This window comes from Mesoplodon mirus, assembly GCF_964341445.2.
Source record: "Mesoplodon mirus genome assembly, chromosome: 7".
Taxonomy (NCBI): Eukaryota; Metazoa; Chordata; class Mammalia; order Artiodactyla; family Ziphiidae; genus Mesoplodon; species Mesoplodon mirus.
In genome coordinates, this window is record NC_138983.1 from 15,066,823 (window position 1) to 15,089,037 (window position 22,215).

The 22,215-nt window shown below is 39.2% G+C and overlaps 1 protein-coding gene across 10 annotated transcripts in view; it reads left to right on the forward strand.

The window, feature by feature from the left end:
• The window catches only part of PHF21A (PHD finger protein 21A), a 195,422-nt gene that overhangs the window by 153,885 nt on the left and 19,322 nt on the right, over nucleotides 1-22,215 (forward strand). For all 10 annotated transcript variants that reach the window (XM_082627639.1, XM_082627634.1, XM_082627635.1 and 7 more), the window contains 2 exons: nucleotides 1,435-1,728; nucleotides 19,659-19,757. In XM_082627639.1, coding sequence (XP_082483765.1) covers nucleotides 1,435-1,728; nucleotides 19,659-19,757 — 393 coding nt within the window. The remainder of the gene's footprint in view (nucleotides 1-1,434; nucleotides 1,729-19,658; nucleotides 19,758-22,215) is intronic.

A 22,215-nucleotide genomic window follows, 5' to 3' on the forward strand; every position in this document is an offset into this window, starting at 1 on the left:
TATGCCTTACAGGAGCCTAATACATCTTATAACAATTCCATAGGCATGGCTTTCAAGGTCCCCGCAGTGGACAGGTACAGTTACTAGAGTCACCCCATTTCAGGAAGCCCAAAGCAGGGTGTCTCACCGTCTTTTTTTTTTTTTAAACAACTTAAAAACGTTGATTTTTAATAACCATATTTCCATCTCTGCTCTTTGCAAGTAATGGAAATGTTAGATTTGATTTAGCAGCAAGAGGTCATTTGTACCATAAGCAGGGTTGCCTGCTAACATAGTTGACATTCTTCCCTTATCAGGTTTCCAGGGGTGTACAGCTAGAGAGTTAACTGAAGGTGAAATCCTTATGCATAAGGAGAAAGGATTTTGCCCACAGGTCACAGTTTAGAAAGTTTGAAAAATACTCTTAGAGAGATTAGGTGTGTTATATCTTAGGTTACGCAGCTAGCTAGTAAGTGGTAGAACCAGAATTTGAACCCAGGCAAGGCTGATCCCATGTTTTTAATCACAGTTTTCTGCCACTGTTTCCGTAAAACAAACACAGCTAGAGTAGTGGTAGTGAGGATAGAAAGTAGACATATCTGAGAAGGATTTAGGAAGTAGAGGCAGAGTAGGAAGCATTAAGAATGATTCTGAAGTTTCTTTAGTAAGAAAGGGGCATTTACTGAGGGAATGATTATAGGAAGAAGAAAAGATTGGAAGAAGAAGTTGATGAGTTTTGGACATGCTGATTTTGAACTTCTTGTGAAATTTCCAAGCAGAGATGTATAACAGGGAGTTGAATAAATGACTCTGAAGTTAAGGAACTGTCTGGTCCTGAGACACAAGTGTGGAAGTCTTTAGTATATAGATAGCAACTGAAGCTGTAGGACGCAGTGAGAGTTCCCAGGAGGAGTGAGGACATTGGGAAGAAAAGGGGTACCAGGACAAAACCCTGAGAAATATTTATATTTTGGATTGGGCAGAGGTAGAGGAAGCCACAAAGGAGACTTAGAGAAGGAGCGGCCAAGAACAGGGAGTTAGAGGGCCAGAGATGGGAGTGAACTGAGCTGTGGATATGAAGAAATTTAGAACGTGAATTAAGGGCATTGGCAGCATTATTACCAAACTGGGCACAAGTTCTGGGTGGGACCAGTCTCTGGATTAGGCATTTGACCTCAGCCTGAAGAGGCGGCATGGTATAGGAGAGGGAGCTACGGTTTGGAATCAGAAAAACTACATTCTAGGGTAACATTTGGATCCTCTTAAGAGCTGATGCATCTTTGTAATATTATATATGCTGAGATCTATAGAATTGATAATACTAAAATGGATATTAATATTTGTACTGAATACCATTTCACTCACATATATAGTGTAGAGGATCTGGCAATGTCTGAGAGTTATAGGACTTGAGAAGTTTAAGTAATGCAATAATTATTCTTTCTTTCTCCATAGGTTCGACCTAAGCCTGTGGCCCAGAATAACATTCCTATTGCCCCAGCACCTCCTCCCATGCTTGCAGCTCCTCAACTTATCCAGAGGCCTGTCATGCTGACCAAGTTCACTCCCACAACCCTCCCTACCTCCCAGAATTCCATCCACCCCGTCCGTGTCGTCAATGGGCAGACTGCAACCATAGCCAAAACGTTCCCCATGGCCCAGCTCACCAGCATTGTGATAGCTACTCCAGGCACCAGACTCGCTGGACCTCAAACTGTACAGCTTAGCAAGCCGAGCCTTGAAAAACAGGTACAGGCAGAGTATGCACCTGCTTTGGGCAGTAGCTTTGCCATTGAGGCTGGTCAGTCTGTAAGGGGTCTTTATCTTCTCAGTGGCTCTTTATGTTAGCACCATTGTCTGTTACTTATCATGTGATAATTTATCCACAATGCAAAAGAGCTGTTCTTACTGAAAGTTGGGTTGCTTTACCCACCATCCCCTTATAGATGAATTTTGATTCCTGTGTAAATGAGCTCCCCCTGCTGGTTCTGAAGCAGAAATTCACAGATGGGTTCTGCTGCCCTCAGTCAGGAAGCACAGATAAGGTAGTAAACAGAAAATGCTATATTCATTTTGGCCCAGTAAGAATCCAGATGAGGATATCACTATGAAAGTTAGGAAGAATAAACAAAACAAGGAAAAGGATTTCATTTCAAAGATTTTCCGTGGTTATTACAGACAATGAGGAGCCAATGAAAAAATTAAGATTTCTAAAATTCATTCTTTTAACTCTAGAGGATACAGACATTTTAGCTCAGATATTGAAGCCTTTCATTTATATTTCTAAAATCAGATTTTCTCCTAAAAACACAAGTCTATAGAAATATAGGTAACCTCCAAAAATACTTAAGGGTTCTATGACAGAAAGATTTCTAAAACCAAGAAAAAGGATTTATAGGCAGTCACCATATTCTATTTAAAGAAAGACCAGCGACAAGAAAGAAGAATTTTGGAAAGAAAAGCTCTTCCAAGAAAGTTGATTTAAAAAGTCATTGCCCGGGCTTCCCTGGTGGCACAGTGGTTGAGAGTCCATCTGCCGATGCAGGGGACACAGGTTCGTGCCCCGGTCCAGGAAGATCCCACGTGCCGCGGAGCGGCTGGGCCCGTGAGCCATGGCCACTGAGTCTGTGCATCCAGAGCCTGTGCTCCGCAACGGGAGAGGCCACAACAGTGAGAAAGTCATTGCTCTCTTTCTTATTGCTCAGGCTTGAGTTCTCATTCATCTGAAAATAGTCTCTGATGATCCTGAATCTTCTGCTTCTGGATGGCTGACCATGATTCAGAGAGGCTGGCCAGGTGGTGGGGAATGAGAAGGCTTCCTGCTGCCTTGGCCACCTTGAACAGAGGAGCCTTATGCATGGAATACCAGCTTTCTGCCCAGGCAGCTCATAAATGCAGCCGATCTGGCACTAAGAACCTGGGTACCAAAATCTTGTATCAGGAAATACCAGCAAGAACACATCTCTATTCCTGGGGAGGCTACTCACACCCCAGAAAATGCTTTGAGGAACATTTAGAGATAAATTACTTACATGTATTTTAGATCAGGAGTTTTCAAATTTATTCTCAGCAGAACTTCAGTGTTAAAATAATGAAAATAAGATGCCCAGGCTTAGGAGTTTGGGTGGGGGCATGTTTGTAGACCAGCTGCCATCGTGTCCTGTGCTGGCTCTCAAAGGACGACCTCTGAGGAGCATGAGAGTTGTAAAGAATGTGGTTTTGAAACATTATTTTATTTATTTATTTAAATTTATTTATTTAGTTAATTTTGGCTGCGTTGGGTCTTCGTTGCAGCTCGTGGGCTTTCTCTAGTTGTGGAGAGCAGAAGCTACTCTTCGCTGTGATGTGCAGGCTTCTCATTGTGGTGGCTTCTCTTGTTGTGGAGCACGGGCTCTAGGTGCGCAAGCTTCAGTAGTTGTGGCACGCAGGCTCAGTAGCTGTGGCTTGCGGGCTCTAGAGCGCAAGCTCAGTAGTTGTGGTGCACGGGCTTAGTTGCTTCACGGCATGTGGGATCTTTGCCGACCAGGGCTCGAACCCGTGTCCCATGCATTGGCAGGCAGATTCTTAACCACTGCACCACCCGGGAAGTCCCTCGAAACATTACTTTAAATTATTAAATATTATTTATCTTTGACCTCTTTTTTGATAAAGATATTTTTAGGAGACAAGAATCTTCAGTTTCATTTCACTTTTACGTTTCTTATTTTTTCTGATTACAAAGATGATACCTGTTCACTGTAAAGGAAAGCTCAAACATTACAGAAATATATATTGTAGAAATGTATCCCCTCATAATCATTGAAGAGAGTAAATTTCTCCCATAATTTTACCCTCCAAAGTTACTGTTAGCAGTTTAGATTATACTCCTCCACATATTTTCTTTTTAAAGGAAAAGACAAAATCAAACTATATATTACTTTGTAACTTGCTTTTTTTTCTTATTAGATCTTGAATGTCTTTTCATATCTCAGCCTTACATATTGATAGAGCTTTTCATTTTAATTATAAAAATATCATAAAAAGGTACCCATGAATTCTTAAAAATCAAAATAAAATTATTTTCTAGCAGTGAATTCCATGGTCTTTCTTCTTGTTGATCTAATAGAGGAATGTAGTCATTGCTGTTTTAGTTTAGCAGGCCACCTGGCACAGCAGTCTTACAGGTTATCAAGCTCAGTCAGCAAGGATTCTCTTTAGACTCCATTCTCAGAATTCTCTTACTTCAGATCTTTCTACTATCCTTTTTTTTTCCATGTTTCATTTCCAGTATCTCATTTATAGCTGTTAAGAGATCCCATAGATGAGCATTATGTAGCCATGGAAGTACCACTTACAGCCTACTCATAGAGTTATCAAAACCTGTGTCCAACATTCTCTCTGTGGCCAGGCTAGATGGATTCCTTTCTGCTTGCTACTCTTTTGTTTAGGGTGATAACAGTCACTTAATTAAAAAAATGTTGATTCTGTGCCAGCTGCCATGCGGCATGTGCTAACACAAGGGTTGGGAGGTCAAAGCCTGTACCCTCACAGAGCTTGGTCTGGGGCAGGCACTGTGGCTCTGCCTCCAGGGGAGGAAGCGTGGCAGGTCGTGTAGTTTCACGTAGGCATAGGAAAGGGAGAGGCAGCGTCAGCTGTAACAACAGTGGTCTCACTTCTCCTTTCCCCCATCAGGCATCCCCAACTTCCTTATCCACCCTAGATAAGAGAACCTGTCTTATCCCTTATCAGAAGCCACATTACATTGTGGCTGGGAGAAACTGAGTGGTAGAGTTTAAAGAGCTTTGAGGCTAGAGACATACTTAAGCAGAAAGGCAGATAAAGCCAGACAGACTTATATCATGGCACCCACACTGCCTCCTGTTATGTCTTTTTCCTCTCCAGCAGTCTGTGAAATGGGGCGAAACACCTGTGGATGGCGGAATGATGTAAAGAGCTTAAAGTCCGTTAGACTGTGTCTGACGCATTTAGTTCTGAGGGATTATATTCATTTATTATCCACGTCACCCCACCCCATTCCCTGCAACAAAGACATCTATGTATGTCCCTAAGGCTAGGCTACTGAAAAAAATCCTAGGTTCTATGGGAAAATTTGTCAGATTGCCACCCATTCCCCTACTTCCATCTATATTTTGTATAGGAACCTACACAGTGTCCTCTAAAAAAAAGAGTACTTCCAAGTTGAGAGTATTATCCAATGTATTAGCCTCAAATCCCAGTCTTCCCTTTAAGGAAACTTGAGGTGGTAACTCTTTGCCCTCAATCCAAATTTTTTTAACCTTGATTGATGAAACGATTTGTACATTTGAAAATTTTTCAAGCGCCTAACTTTCAATATTCATGCAGCCCAGCTTTAAAAGATGAATTTTGTAATTCAGGGATATAAATGGCTAATTTAGTTCTATCCAGAGTTTTTGGTTTTTATCTTTGTAAAACCAAAAAAGAACAGGATTTGCAAATTCGTACAGATGCAAAGTAGGAAATATATCAATAAACGAGTAAAACAGACTGGGAGTAAACAAGTAGATTTCTTTTCACTTTCAATGGGAACATGAGTACAAGAGATATCCCACTCTTAATTTCTTTGAAATAGTAAGACAAGCTTGACAAAATCGACAATTTGGCCTTGGTGTCAAAAGATAACAGAAGGTAGAAGAGACTGTGGTAAAGTGCAAAGTGATATACTCCATCTCAAGGAGGCAGCAACTTTTTGACAATAGCCAGTTTTTATCATATGAAAACTTTTTCAAGAAAAGCCAGAAATCCAGATATTTTGGGAGATTTCAAGATATACTTTTGAGATTAAAAACAAACAAACAAACAAAATATATATATATATATCAGTAACTGTTTAAACACCATGTAGGCAAAAAATAACATCTGCCGGACAGCTTCACCTCTGGATAGTGGTTTATAGTCTCTGATAGAGACCATACTTTTAGCTTAATCTTTTTTGTTTGTTTCCCAACCTAATTGTTTTTTTACTTGAGGTGAAATTCTCATCACATCAAATTAACCATGTTAAAGTGAACAACTCAGTGGCATTTAGTACTTTCACAATGTTGGGCAACGACCACCTCTGTCTAGTTCCAAAACATTTTTATTACCCCAAAATGAAACTCAGTGCTCATTAAGTAGTTACTGCTCATTTGCTCCTCCCCTGCCTCTAGCAATCACCAATCTGCTTTCTGTCTCTATAAATTTACCTATTCTGGGTATTTCATATAGATGGACTCATACAGCATGTGACCTTTTGTATCTGGTTTCTTTACTTAGCATAATGTTTTAAAATTTATCCATATTGTAACATGTATTAGTACTCCATTCCTTATTAATACTCTAATAGTATTCCATTTGTATGTGTATACCACAATTTGTTTATCCATTCATCCATTGATAGATTTGGATTATTTTCACCTTTTGGCTATTGGGAATAGTGTTGCTGTGAATATTAATGCACTAGTATTTGTTTGAGCACTTATTTCCCATTCTTTGGGGTATATACCTACAAGTGGAATTGCTGGATCATATGGTAATTCTATGTTTAACTTTTTGAGGAACTGCCAAACTGTTTTCCACAGCAACTGAATCACTTTACATTCCCACCAGCAAGGTATGAGTGTTCCATTTTGTCCACCTCCTTACCAACACTTACTATTTTCCTTTTTAAAAAAATTATAGCCATCCTAGTGGGTGCGAAGTGATATCACATTGTGATTTTGATTTGCATTTCCCTAATAATTAACGTTGTTGAGCATCTTTTCACGTGCTCGTTGGCCATATGTAAATTTTCTTTGGAGAAATCTCTGAGTTCTTTGCCAGTTTTTTTTTTTTTTTTTTTTTTTTTTTTTTTTTTTGCGGTATGCAAGCCTTTCACCGTTGTGGCCTCTCCCGTTGCAGAGCACAGGCTCCGGACACGCAGGCTCCGGACGCGCAGGCTCAGCGGCCATGGCTCACGGGCCCAGCCGCTCCGCGGCATGTGGGATCTTCCCAGACCGGGGCACGAACCCGTGTCCCCTGCATCAGCAGGCGGACTCTCAACCACTGAGCCACCAGGGAAGCCCTTTTGCCAGTTTTTAAACTGGGTTGTTCATGTTTTTGTTGTTGAGTTGTAAGAGTTCTTTATATAATCTGGATACTGGATCCTTATCAGATATGTAACTTGAAAACATTTTCTCTCAATATATAGGTTGTCTTTTCACTTTCTAATGTCCTTTAATGCACAAAAGTTTTTAAATTTTTTCTTTTGTTGCTTGTGCTTTTGGTGTCATAGCTAAGAATCCATCGTCACATCTAAGGTCATGAAGATGTACCCCTAATTTTTCTTCTAAGAGTTGTATGGTTTTAGCTCTTATATTTAGGTCAGTAATCCATTTTGACTTAATTTCTGTATATAGGGTGAAACAAGGGTCCAACTTTATTCTTTTGCAGGTGGATATCCAGTTCTCCCAGCACTATTTGTTGAAGAAACTATTCTGTCCCCATTTGAATGATCATTGCGTCATTATTGAAAATCTATTGGCCATGGATGTATGGGTTTATTTCTGGACTCTCAGTCCTATTCTGTTGGTCTGTATATCTGTCCTTATGCCAGTACCAACCACACTGTCTTAATTGCTATAGTTTTGTAGTAAGTTTTGACATCAGGAACTATGAATCCTCTAACTTTTTTCTTTTTCAATATTGTTTTGGCTATTCAGGGACCCTTGCAGCTCTACATGAACTTGAGAATTGGCTTTTCCAGTCTTTCTGCAAAAAAAGGGTGGGGTAAGGGGCTGTTGGAATTTTGATAGGAATTGTATTGAATCTGTAGATTGCTTTGCATAGTATTGCCATCTGAACAATATTCTGTCTTCCAGTCCTTGAACATGATGTCTTTCTATTTACTTAGGTTTTCTTTATTTCTTCAGCAGTGTTTTATACTTTTCAGTGTACAAGTCTTTCACCTCCTTGGTTAAATTTACTCCTAGGTTTTCTTTTTGTTTTTGTTTTTTTAAAATAAATTTATTTATTTTTTATTTGTTTATTTTTGGCTGCATTGAGTCTTCATTGCGGCGTGTAGGCTTTCTCTAGTTGTGGCGAGTGGGGGCTACTCTTCGTTGCGGTGCGCGGGCTTCTCATTGCAGTGGCTTCTCTTGTTGCAGAGCACGGGCTCTAGTCATGCGGGCTTCAGTAGTTGTGGCACATGGGTTCAGTAGTTGTGGCTCACAGGCTCTAGATCACAGGCTCAGTAGTTGTGGCGCACGGGCTTAGTTGCTCTGTGGCATGTGGGATCTTCCTGGACCAGGGCTTGAACCCATGTCTCCTGCATTGGCAGGTGGATTCTTAACCACTGCACCACCAGGGAAGTCCCTATTCCTAGGTATTTTATTCTTTTGGATGATATTGTAAATTGAGTTGTTTTCTTAATTTCCTATTGGGATTGATTGTTCATTGCCATTATGAATTACCATGTATTAGAAATACAGCTGGTTTTTGTGTTGATCTTGTACCTCACAATTTTCCTGAGTTCATTTATTAGCTATAGTAGTTGTTTTGTGGACTCTTTAGGGTTTTATGTATATATAAGATCATGTCCTCTGCAAAAAGAGATAGTTTTATGTGTTCCTTTCTAATTTGGATGCCTTATATTTCTTTTTCTTGCCTAATTGCTCTGGCTAGAATTTCCACTATAATGTTGAATAGCAGTGATGAAAGTGGGCATAGGTCTCTTGTTCCTGATCTCAGAGGGAAAGCTTTCAGTATTTCACCATTGAGTATGATGCTAGCTATACTTTCACATAAATGCCCTTTATAAAGTTGAGGAAGTTCCCTTCTGTTCCTAGTTTTCTGAGTGTTTGTATCATGAATGGGTGTTGGATTTTCACAAATGCTTTTTCTGCATTAACTGAGATGATCATATCGTTTTTCTTTGCCTTCATTTATTAACGTGGTATATTACATTGATTTTTTAAAAAAATATCTTCCATTCCTAGGATAAGTTCCACATTGTCATTGTGTATCATCCTTTTAATATGCTGTTGGATTCAGTTTGCTAGTATTTTACTGAGGACTTCTGCATCTATATTCATGACAGATACTGGTCTGTAATTTTCTGTTATTGTGGTGTCTTTGTCTGGCTTTGGTATCAGGACAGTGCTGGCCTCATAGAATGAGTTAGAAAGTGTTTTCTGCTCTTCTATTTTTTGGAAAAGTTTGAGAAGGATTGGTGTTAATTCTTTAACTGTTTGGTAGAATTCACCAGAGAAGCTGTCTGGTCCTGAACTTTTGTTTTTTGAGAGGATTTTTTTTTTGTGGTATGCGGGCCTCTCACTGTTGTGGCCTCTCCCGTTGCGGAGCACAGGTTCCGGACGCGCGGGCTCAGCGGCCATGGCTCACGGGCCTAGCTGCTCCGTGGCATGTGGGATCTTCCCGGACCAGGGCACGAACCCGTGTCCCCTGCATCGGCAGGCGGACTCTCAACCACTGTGCCACCAGGGAAGCCCTTGAGAGCATTTTGATTACTGTTTCAGTCTCTTTAGTTGTTATAGGTCTGTTGACATTTTCTATTTCTTCTTGAGTCAGTTTGGTAATTTGTATGTTTATAAGAACTTATCCATTTCATCTATGTTATCTGATTATTTTTTTAACTGAAGTATCATTGACTTACAGTATTGTGTTAATTACTGCTGTACAGCAAAGTGCTTCAGTTATACATGTATATACATTCCTTTTTATATTCTTTTCCATTATGGTTTATCATAGGATATCGAATATAGTTCTCTGTGCTATACAGTAGGACCTTGTTGTTTATCCATTCTCTATATAAAAGCTTACATCTGCTAACCCCAGTCTCTCACTCCATCCCTTCCCCAATTCCGTCCCCCTTGGCAACCCGTTGGTGTACAGCTGTTCAGTGTATTCTCTTACAATCCTTTTTATTTCTATAAGATTGGTAGTAATGTCCCCACTTTTATTTCTGATTTTCGTTATTTGTGTCTTCTCTCTTTTTTCCTTATTCTGTCTCATTAAAGGTTTGTCAATTTTGTTGATCTTTTCAAAGAATCAACTTTTGGTTTCATTAATTCTGTTGTTTTTCTATTCTCCAATTCATTTATCTCCGCTCTCATTTTTATTATTTCCTGCCTTCTGCTAGCTCTGTGTTTAGTTCTTCTTTTCTAGTTCCTTAAGCTGTAAATTTAGGTTATTTAGGTTATAAGCGTTTAGATTTGAATGCTTTCTTATTTTTTATGTACAGACTATTACAACTTTAAATTTCCCTCTGACCAGTGCTTTCACTGCATCTCATCAGTTCTGGTATGTTTATTTTCATTTTCATTCTTCAGGGAGATAGAAAATTTCCCTAGTGATTTCTTCTTTGTTCCACTGGTTGCTTAAAAGTATGTTTTTTAGGGACTTCCCTTGTGGTCCAGTGGCTAAGACTCCACGCTCCCAGTGCAGGGGGCTCGGGTTTGATCCTTGGTCGGGGAACTAGATCCCACGTGCTGCAACTAAAGGTTCACATGCTGCAGGTAAAGGTCCCAAATGCTGCAACTAAAGAAAAAAGGATCCTGCATGCCACAACAAAGATCCTGTATGCCACAACTAAGACCCGGCACAGCCAAATAAAAGTATGTTGTTTAATTTCTACATACTTAAAATTTTTCTGGTATTCCTTTATATTGACTTCTAGCTTCTTTCTGTTGTCATCAGAAAAAATACTTCATATAACTTCAGTCTTTTAAAATTTATTAGGATTTGTTTTGTGGCCTAAAATATGGTCTATCCTGAAGAATGTTTCATGTGTACTTGAGAAGAATGTGTATTCTGTTGTTGTTGAGTAGGCTGTTCTTTATGTCTCTTAGGTCTAGTTGGTTTATAGTGTTGTTTAAGTCCTCTGTTTCCTTATTGATCTTCTTTCTACGTGTCCTTTCCGTTATTTAAAGTGAGGTATTAAAGTCTTTAATTATTATTATAGAACTGTTTATTTCTCCCCTCAATTCTATCAGTATATGCATCATATATTTTGAGACTCTGTTGTTTGGTGCATATATATTTGAAATTGTCATATCTTTTTGATAAATTGACTCTTTTATCAATATATAATGACCTTTTTTGTCTCCTGTAATGGTTTTTGACCTACAGTGAATTTTGTCTGGTATTAGCGTAGCCATCTCTGTACTATTTTGGTTACTATTTGTGTGCATTATCTATTTCCATCCTTTGATGGATACCTTTTTGTGTCTTTGGCTCTAAAATATATCTCTTGTAGATAGCATATTGTTGGATCTTGTGTTTTTTTTAAAAAAAAAATTTATTTATTTATTTATTTATTTATTGCTGTGTTGGATCTTTGTTGCTGTGCATGGGCTTTTCTCTTGTTGTGGCGAGGGGGTGCTACTCTTCATTGTGGCACGCAGGCTTCTCATTGCGGTGGCTTCTCTTATTGCGGCAGAGCATGGGCTCTAGGCGCGCGGGCTTCAGTAGTTGTGGCTCGCAGACTCTAGAGCGCAGGCTCAGTAGTTGTGGCGCACAGGCTTAGTTGCTCCGCAGCATGTGGGATCTTCCCAGGCCAAGGCTCAAACCCATGTCCCCTACATTGGCAGGCAGATTCTTAACCAGTGCGCCATCAGGGAAGTCCCGGATCTTGTTTCCTTAATCCATTCTGCCACTCTCTGTTGTTTAATTGGTGAATTTAATCCAGTTACATTTAAAGTGATTACTGATAGACAAGGATTTGTGCCATTTTGCTCTTTGTTTTCTACATGTCTTATGTCTTTTTTGGACCCCAGTTCCTCCAATACTGCCATCTTTCATGTGTGTGTTTTTTTTTTTACACTAGTGTATGTACTTTTTTGATGCTCTCCTCATTTCCTTTTCTGTATATTTTAGTTATTTTCTTAATGGTTATCATGGGGGCTATAGGTAACATTCATAAATTTTTAACAATGTAATTTGATTTGATCCCAGCTTAGCTTCAGTAGTATACAAAATCTATATATACAATCTATAGTATACAATCTATAGTATAATCTATAGTATACAAAATCTATACGCTCCTATACAGCTCTGGCCCGCCCCCTTTTATGTTGTTACAGTCTCACATTGCATCTTTATGTATTGTATTGTGTGGCCACTAATACATACTAATAATTTTTTCATGCATTTCTCTTTTAAGAGAAAAAAAAAGAAAAGTTAAAAATCAAAGATACAGTAATACTGGATTTTATATTAATCTATGTAGTTACCTCTATTGGAGTTTTTTTTTCTTGTTTGGCTTCAAGTTACTGTCTAGGGTCTTTTTATTTAACCTGAAGAACTCTAAAGGGAGTTCTTTTAGGACAGGTCTACTTGCAGTGAACTCCCTTTGCTTTTTGCAGGAAATGGAGTTCTCGGTTAATAGCCTTTTTTCTGTCAGAACTTCAATTGTGTATTTATTTATTTTGGCTGTGCCACACAGCATGCAGGATCTTAGTTCCCTGACCAGGGATGGAACCTGTGCCCCCTGCAGTGGAAGTGTGGAGTCTTAACCACTGGACCGGCAGGGAAGCCCCCTCAGCACTTTAAATGTGTCATCCCACTGCCTTCTGGTCTCTGGTTCTGATGAGAAATTGACTGTTAATCTTACTGAGGACCCTTACATGTGATGCATCATTTTCCTTTTGCTGCTTTTAAGATTCTCTCTTTGGCTTTTGACAGTGTGATTATAATGTGTTTCAGTAAGAGTCTCTTTGAGTTTATCCTACTTGGAGGTCACTGAGCTTCTTGGATGTGTACAGGCATACCTTGGAGATATTGTGGATTCAGTTCCACACCACCACAATAAAGCAGATAAAGGTAGTCACATGAATTTTCTGGTTTCTCAGTGCATATCAAAGTTATGTTTACACTATACTGTAGTCTACTGAGTGTGCAATAGCATTATGTCAAAAAAACAATGTATATACCTTAATTTTAAAATACTTTATTGCTAAAAAATGCTCACCATCATCTGAGCCTTTATCACATTATAATCTTTTTGCAGTGAGATCACTGATCACAGATCACCATAACAAGTATGATAATAATGAAAATGTTTGAAATGTTGTGAGAATTACCAAAACTTGACACAGAGACAGCGTTGCCACATACCTTCAGTTTGTAAAAAATGCAGTATCTGCAAAGTACAATAAAGTGAAGTGCGATAAATAAATTAAATGAGGTATGCCTGTAGATTCATAAATTTCATCAAATTTGGGAAGTTTACAGCTGTTATTTCTTCAAATATTTCTGCTTCTTTCTGTCTCTCCTTTCCCCCTGGGAGTCTATAATGCATATGTTGGTATGCTTGACAATGTCTCGCAGGTTTCTTAGGCTCTGTACTTTTTCTACATTCTTTTTTCTGTCTGCTCCTTAGACTGGAAATTTCAGTTATCCTATCTTCAGGTTCACTGATTCTTTCTTTTTCCTGAACCCCTTTAGTGAATTTATCATTCCAGCTATTATATTTTTCAGCTCCAGATTTCTATTTGGTTCTTTTAAATAATTTCTATGTCTTTATTAACATTTTCTTTTTGGTGAGACATTGTTCTTCTGGATTTTTTTTAGTTCTTTGTCCCTGGTTTCTTTTAGCTCTTTTAGCATATTTAAGACAGTTGACTGCTACCCCAGTTCTCCTCCTACCCCAGGGTTTACTGCTGTTGATTGTTGAGAGCTGCAGTTGTTTGTTTAGTGCCTTTTCTAAACTATTTTTGCAAATACTATTTCTTGTCATGTGTGGTTATTGAAATTTTTGTTCTATTAGATTTACTTAAACAACTGGAGCCAAAAAGAAGAAAAAGGTAATAATAAGTAAATTAAAACAAAAACAGAAAACCCTTTCTTGGTCTTTGCAGATTGGCTTTGAGCAGGGGGCATTCCTTCAATGCTAAGCCAGGCCACCTGTAACTGTGTTTTAGACTTCACCTCTTTCTTGGACAGAGCTCAAAGATCAGCCAGAGGTACAAGCTTAGGGTTTTCTCAGTTCTTTTCTGAGTATGCATCTAGCCCTGGGAATGCTCAGTGCACTTGGGGTTCCCCAGTACACATGATAGCCCTTTAAAGCCCTTACTCCTCCAAGGATCTTCCTCCTCAGCCTCCTTCTTCCTAGACCTTTCCGTCTGTCTGCTGCATACTCCACCTACCATCCTTTGCACCAGGTAACTACAGGTAACATATGTCTTTAGATGCTTTCATCAGATGGCACCTGGAAAGCCACTCCAGCCTTGGGTGGGCAAACAAGGGTCAGCCTGCACCAGTCCTTAGGGGATTACCGGACAGGTCAGAATACACAGCCACAAGTTGAAAACGAGGTTCAGCAAACTCCACCAGGAACACAGATTACCATCTCCACAGCTTCTGTTGAACTAAGGGATGGATTTGTTGGTAGGTAAGGAAAAATGCTTTCTTAATAAAATTTAGCAGCCTGTTTCTTCAGTAAGTGCCCCCCCCCCGTTATTCTTAGTTTTTTATTAGATTCCAGAGCTTTAAAAAGTTGATTCTGTCAGTTTCTGCCAGCTTAATGTTTGCTTTAGTGAAAGGACTGATGCTAAAACTCCCTGTCCTGCCATTTCTGTGATGTCAAACCCTAATGTTTTTTGTTTGTTTTAAGTAGCTTAAAACAACAAACATTTATTATCCCACACAGTTTTTGAGGTCAGGAATCGGGTTGCATCTTAGCTCAGTGGTCCTGGCTCAAGGTCCCTCACAAATTTGCATTCAAACTAGTTGGTCAGGACTGCAGTCATCTCAAGGCTCAACTGGGGCTGGATAATTTACTTCCAAACTCAGTCACATGGTTGTCAGCAGTCCTCACTTCTCCCTGGCTGTTGGCAGGAGGTTCAGTTCCTCACCTCATGGGCCCCTCCATAGCGCTGTTCGCAGCATGGCAGCTGGCTTCCCCTGGAGCGGAAGGTCCATGAGAGAAAGACACCTCCCCATTGTTTCGATTGCTTTATCTTTTTTTTTTTTTTAAGGAGTTCTGCTTTATTTTTAATACATTTTTGGGTTTTTTTTTGTTTTTTAAATTTATTTTATTTTTGGCTGTGTTGGGTCTTCGTTGCTGCGTGCAGGCTTTCTCTAGTTTTGGCGAGCGGTGGTTACTCTTCATTGCGGTGCACAGTCTTCTCATTGCGGTGGCTTCTCTTGTTGTGGAGCACGGGCTCTAGGAACTCGGGCTTTAGAAGTTGTGGCACGCGGACTCTGTAGTTGTGGCTCGCGGGCTGTAGAGCGCAGGTTCAGTAGTTGCGGCACACAGGCTTAGTTGCTCCGCGGCATGTGGGATCTTCCCGGACCAGGGCACGAACCTGTGTCCCCTGCATTGGCAGGCGGACTCTCAACCACTGTGCCACCAGGGAAGCCCTCCCATTGTGTTCCTTTGAAGGTGTGTTTGGTGGTTTGTTTTATGGGGGAAATGTGTCCTTTTTGGTTAATAAAAAAAGCGTGTGTGAGAGAGAGAGGAAAGCAAGTGATTCTTCTGGTAGGTCATACTCCCCACTCAGAAGATCAACGTCTCTTTACAGCATACCTGCTCTACGGTGAGGCCCTGTGCTGGGCACAAAGGGGTGCAAAAGTGTGTAGAACAATCCTGCTCTCAAGTAGCTTATATAGTCTAGAGGTGGAAATATGATAGGACCCTGATGAGAAAAAAAATACAAGGTAGCATTTATGCCCCAGGACAGTGGTTGCCACAGTATTGATAAGACAGATACTTAACACTTTCCTAAAGTAAATAATATGAGAAGCAGAAGGAAAATATGGACATGGCCAAGAAATAAAGTGAAAAATCTTTGTGATTATGTTAGTTTTTCAGATCTAGTAAAATATTTCACAACATAATGATTTCTGAGAATTTTGATATCCTGTTTGTAGAACCAGTCTTTCATTTGGCTCCTACTCATCAATAATCACACAGTTTCACTCTCATTTATTTAATTACTTGTTGCCATACAAAAAGACCATTTGCATCTGCATTGTGTTTTTTTTTAATAGATCTTTATTGGAGTATAATTGCTTCACAATACTGTGTTAGTTTCTGTTGTACAACAAAGTGAGTCAGCCATATGCATACACATGTCCCCATATCCCCTCCCTCTTGAGCCTCCCTCCCATCCTCCCTATCCCACCCCTCTAGGTCATCGCAAAGCACCAAGCCAATCTCCCTGTGCTATGCTGCTGCTTCCCACCAGCCAACTGTTTTACATTCGGTAGTGTATATATGTCGATGCTACTCTCACTTCACCCCAGCTTCGCCCTCCCACCCCATGTCATCAGGTCCATTCTCTATGTCTGCCTCTTTATTTCTGCCTTGCAACTAGGTTCATCAGTACTTTTTTTTTTTTTTTAGATTCCATATATATGTGTTAAATATGGTATTTGTTTTTCTCTTTCTGACTTACTTCATTCTGTATGACAGACTCTGGGTCCATCCACCTCACTATAGATAACTCAATTTCATTTCTTTTTATGGCTGAGTAATATTCCATTGTATATATGTGCCACATCTTCTTTATCTGTTCATCTGTCGATGGACATTTAGGTTGCTTCCATGTCCTGGCTATTGTAAATAGTGCTGCAGTGAACATTGTGGTGAATGTTTCTTTTTGAATTATGGTTTCCCAGTAGTGGGATTGCTGGGTCATATGGTAGTTCTATTTTTAGTTTTGAAGGAACCTCCATACTGTTTTCTATAGTGGTTATATCAATTTTCATTCCCACCAACAGTGTAAGAGGGTTCCCTTTTCACCACACCCTTTCCAGCTCTTATTGTTTCTAGCTTTTTTGATAATGGCCATTCTGACAGCGTGAGGTGATACCTCATTGTAGTTTTGATTTGCATTTCTCTAATAATTAGCGATGTTGAGCATCTTTTCATGTGCCTCTTCACCATCTGTATGTCTTCCTTGGTGAAATGTCTGTTTAGGTCTTCTGCCCTTTTTTTTAACTGGATTGTTTATTTTTTTGATATTGAGCTCCATGAGCTGTTTGTATCTTTTGGAGATTAATCTTTTGTCTGTTATTCCATTTGAAAATATTTTCTCCCATTTTGAGGGTTGTCTTTTTGTCTTGTTTATGGTTTCCTTTGCTGTGCAAAAGCTTTTAAGTCCCATTTGTTTATTTTTGTTTTTATTTCTGTTACTCTAGGAGGTGGGTCAAAAAAGATCTCGCTGTGGTTTATGTCAAAGAGTGTTCTTCCTATGTTTTCCTCTAAAAGTTTTACAGTGTTTGACTTACATTTAAGTCTTTATTCCATTTGGAGTTTATTTTTGTGTATGGTGTTAGGTAGTGTTCTAATTTCATTCTTTTACATGTAGCTGTCCAGTTTTCCCAGCACCACTTATTGAAGAGGCTGTCTTTTCTCCATTATATGTTCTTGCCTCCTTTGTCGTAAATTAGGTGCCCATATGTGCATGGGCTTATCTCTGGGCATTCTATCCTGTACCATTGATGTATATTTCTGTTTTTGTGCCAGTACCATACTGTATTGATTACTGTAGCTTTGTGGTATAGTCTGAAGTCAGGGCGCCTGATTCCTCCAACTCCTTTTTTCTTTCTCAAGATTTCTTTGGCTATTCGGGGTCTTTTGTGTTGCCATATGAATTGTAAGATTTTTTGTTTTAATTCTGTGAAGAATGCCTTTGGTAGTTTGATAGGGATTGCATTGACTCTGTAGATTGCTTTGGGTAGTATAGTCATTTTCACAATATTGATTCTTCCAATCCAAGAACATGGTATATTTCTCCACCTGTTTATGTCATCTTTGATTTCTTTCATCAGTGTTTTATAGTTTTGCAAATGCAAGTCTTTCACCTCCTTAGGCAGGTTTATTCCTAGGTATTTTATTCTTTTTGTTGCAGTGGTAAATGGGAGTGTTTCCTTAATTTCTCTTTCAGATTTTTCATTGTTGGTGTATAGGAATGCCAGAGATATCTGTGCATTAATTTTGTATCCTGCAACCTTACCAAATTCATTGATTAGTTCTAGTAGTTTTCTGGTGGCATCTTTAGGATTCTCTATGTATAGTATCATGTCATCTGCAAACAGTGACAGTTTTACTTCTTTTTTTCCAATTTGTATTCCTTTTATTTCTTTTTCTTCTCTGATTGCTGTGGCTAGGACTTACAAAACTATGTTGAATAAGAGTGATGAGAGTGATCAGACATCCTTGTCTTGTTCCTGATCTTAGTGGAAATGCTTTCACTTTTTCACCATTGAGTCTGATGCTTGCTGTGGGTTTGTCGTATATGGCCTTTATTATGTTGAGGTAGCTTCCCTCTATGCCCATTTTCTGGAGTGTTTTTATCATAAATGGGTGTTGAATTTTGTCAAAAGCTTTTTCTGCATCTGTTGAGATGATCATATGGTTTTTATTCCTTAATTTGTTAATGTGGTGTATCACATTGACTGATCTGCGTATATTGAAGAATCCTTGCATCCCTGGGATAAATCCCACTTGATCATGGTGTATGATCCTTCTCATGTGCTGTTGGATTCTGTTTGCTAATAATTGTGTTCAGGATTTTTGCATCTAGGTTCATCAGTGATATTGGTCTGTAATTTTCTTTTTTTGTGATCTCTTTTTCTGGTTTTAGTATCAGGGTGATGGTGGCTTCGTAGAATGAATTTGGAAGTGTTTCTCCCTCTGCAGTTTTTTGGAAGAGTTTGAGAAGGATCGATGTTAGCTCTTCTCTTAATGTTTCATAGAATTCACCTGTGAAGCCATCTGGTCCTGGATTTTGTTTGTTGGAAGATTTTTAATTATGGTTTCAATTTCATTACTTGTGATTGATTTGTTTATATTTTCTAATTCTTCCTGGTTCAGTCTTGGAAAATTGTACCTTTCCAAGAATTTGTTCATTTCTTCATGGTTGACCATTTTATTGGCATATAGTTGTTTGTAGTAGTCTCTTATAATCCTTTTCTGCATGGTTTTTAATTTTGAAAATGTAAATTAGGTTTATGTTTATAGTTTTATACCCACTGTTCTAATATCGTTTCAGTATTTACAGAGGGTTTCATAAAATGAATTAGCCATTGGTTCAAGATAAGAATAGTAATGCAAACCCAGTCTACTAGTTTGCTAGCTGCCATTTATGTCTGAAGATGGTAATGCTACTGGTGTTTCTTTTGTTTGAATGGACGCATCTGGAAGATGAGCTTGGCCGTAATCAGGATGGCAGCCTTTTACAAGATGGCCTTTCCTTGGCAACTGCATCTCTCGTCTAATGGATGATATAGGCAGGTTTTAAATATCCCAAGTAAGGATAGTTCTGCAACCTCTCTTAGACTGTGATTGGAATTGTTCTGAAATAGAAAAGTGTGTATGTAAGATTTTTTTGGACATCATTCAGATGCTAAGCATGCTGTGAACTAGAGCTTGACCCATATGTAACAAGAATGGACTTACTTCTGGGAAACTACCCCTGCATCCTAAACTACATTGAAATAGACTATTGTATTTATAGATTCATAGCTATTCTAGTTATGCAATTTAATCATTTCAACTGGGGCCTTCCATTTTACTTTTTCCCCCTTCTAAAATGAAGTCCATATTATCTCCTTTATTAATATGTTTCCAATTTGAATATGTTCTTTTCTTTCTTGTTGGCAACAGTCAAACTATGTTTGCTTTTATTCTTTTAATAAAAAAGTGAATTCTGAAGTTTCATTTAATTTTCTTCTTCTAGACAGTTAAATCCCACACAGAAACAGATGAGAAACAAACGGAGAGCCGCACCGTCACTCCACCTACTGCACCCAAACCAAAACGGGAGGAGAACCCTCAGGTAGGCCCAGCCCTCCAAGGCGTGGCTCAGTCTATGTGATGTGACTTATTCACATGCATCATGAGGGACACTTGCTCTCTGAATCACTTGATATCCTTGTCTTGTGCTTTCTCACTATTCAGTAATGTTATTGCCAAATCAGGTTGGCCTGGGACAGATTAAGAGTGTGGTCTTGAGTGTTCATGAGCTGGCAAACAGACCTTTCATACATATGTCACATTAGACTTGTGTGATTCATGACCATTGCCCCAGGTATCCCACTGCATTCCTAATGATCATTATGTTTTGTTTGTCTCAGCCAACATTTATAAGATGTCCATCCAGTTCACTCAGTTAAGGTCTGTCTGTGTTATCGAGAACAGTTGTTACATGTGCATTTTTGTTATTACTCTTGTATTGCATTAGATCCCCAAATCCCAGATGAATCAGTAGCTCAAAAGTAGTTCATTGAAGGATAAAAGTAGGGATGAAAATACTAGCATCTGTACTACAACTTAGGATAGAATTATAGACTTAAATAGCAAACAAAACTGGTACAAATATACGATGTAAATTTGTATGTCCTTAGGCAAGAGATTTTTTAGTTTTGATACTTTTGTACAAGCAGCTATAAAAGAAAAATGTGGACAGGTAATATGATGATGAATATATGATAGTTGGATTTTATTAGACCAGCAATCCATTTCCTTCTATCCTCGGTGCATTCTTTGTAATGAAACCATGTCAAATAGTGGCATAAAGCCATCAAAGCTTCATGTCATCTTTTTGAAGCAGTGATTTATTAAGCCAGTTCAGGTTTTTCTAAAGCAAGTACAAATTATAATACTTTCTGATATGAAATGAATTAATTTTTAATTTGTCTTTAAAGAAGAGACCAAAACTTGAACCTAAAAGAAGTCCTAGTCATGCATATTGCTGAGAAACTTATAAAATAATCTGCAAAATTAATGACAAGTATTAGGCTTGGAGAGGGAAAAACAGAGCAGGCTATTAGCAGCATTTCCTTATCAAAAGAAACTAAAAGAGGACTTCCCTGGTGGCACAATGGTTAAGAATCCTCCTGCCAGTGCAGGGGACACGGGTTCAAGCCCTGGTCCGGGAAGATGCCAGATGCCGTGGAGCAACTAAGCCTGTGTGCCATAGCTACTGAGCCTGTGCTCTAGAGCCCACGAGCCACAACTGCTGAGCCCACGTGCCACAACTACTGAAGCCCGCTCACCTAGAGCCCGTGCTCCTCAACAAGAGAAGCCACCGCAATGAAAAGCCCGTGCACCGTAGTAAAGAGTAGCCCCCGCTCGGCGCAACTAGAGAAAGCCCGCGCGCAGCAACAAAAACCTAATGCAGCCAAAAATAAATAAATAAATTTATTTTAAAAAAACAAGAAACTAAAGGATATCTTATGTCAGTGGCACAGTGTGGGCAAGCAAGTAGCATCATGTGGAATAACACGTATTTCTAATTGGACAGAATCACTGCCATAAAGGGAATAAATTAGTTATTGGCATGTGTGTGATACATAGATAAGGCAAAAGTTCTTGACAGCTTTTTATTCTATTTATCACTGAAAATCTGTTCTACAGAAGAGATTTTTTTCCATTTAATAATTCTTTTTTTTTTTTTTTTGGCGGTACGCGGGCCTCTCAATGCTGTGGCCTCTCCCATTGCGGAGTACAGGGTCCGGACGCGCAGGCTCAGCGGCCATGGCTCACGGGCCCAGCCGCTCTGTGGCACGTGGGATCTTCCCGGACCGGGGCACAAACCCATGTCCCCTGCATCGGCAGGCGGACTCTCAACCACTGCGCCACCAGGGAAGCCCCCATTTAATAATTCTTTTATGAGCTTAATCTAGACTGGCAAAGATAAGTTGGGTGTGAGTGGCCAAGAAGGATGCTGTTACTTGATTAAAAGAAGGTGCATCTGAATGTCAGTTCACACACTGCTTTATTAACAGAGAACAGTTGGTAGACAGCCTTCTAATCTTAAGTTTTGAAGGAATAGTGAAAATTAGGAATGTAGTTAATTGGCAACCACAAAATGTATGCAATGTAGAAAATGGGCAGCACGTCCAAGACTGCTTTTCATTACTAAAGTACTCTGGCTGTCGGGAGGATAAGTGCCCACCCTAGTTTCTGAAATAAGAAATAAAATTAAAACATTTCTTCAGGACTCTGCAGATACCAGTAAAGGACATTTCTGTGTTCTCAAGTGGCTTGTTCAAGGTTATCTTTATAAAACACTCAGTACCTCGAATAGCTTGAACCTATCACTTCAGGCCAGAATATCATGATATTTAAAGTTGAGGGTAAAATGTCAGGATTTTCAAAGACCAAATTATGATATAAATAATTCTGCAGGATTAATGTCTCCTAACAACTAGTGATGTTTCTTATTCATCACTGAGAGAAATGGGTGATACATTATTTGGCATATTTAGCAGCTGCGTGCAGTGGTACAGCAG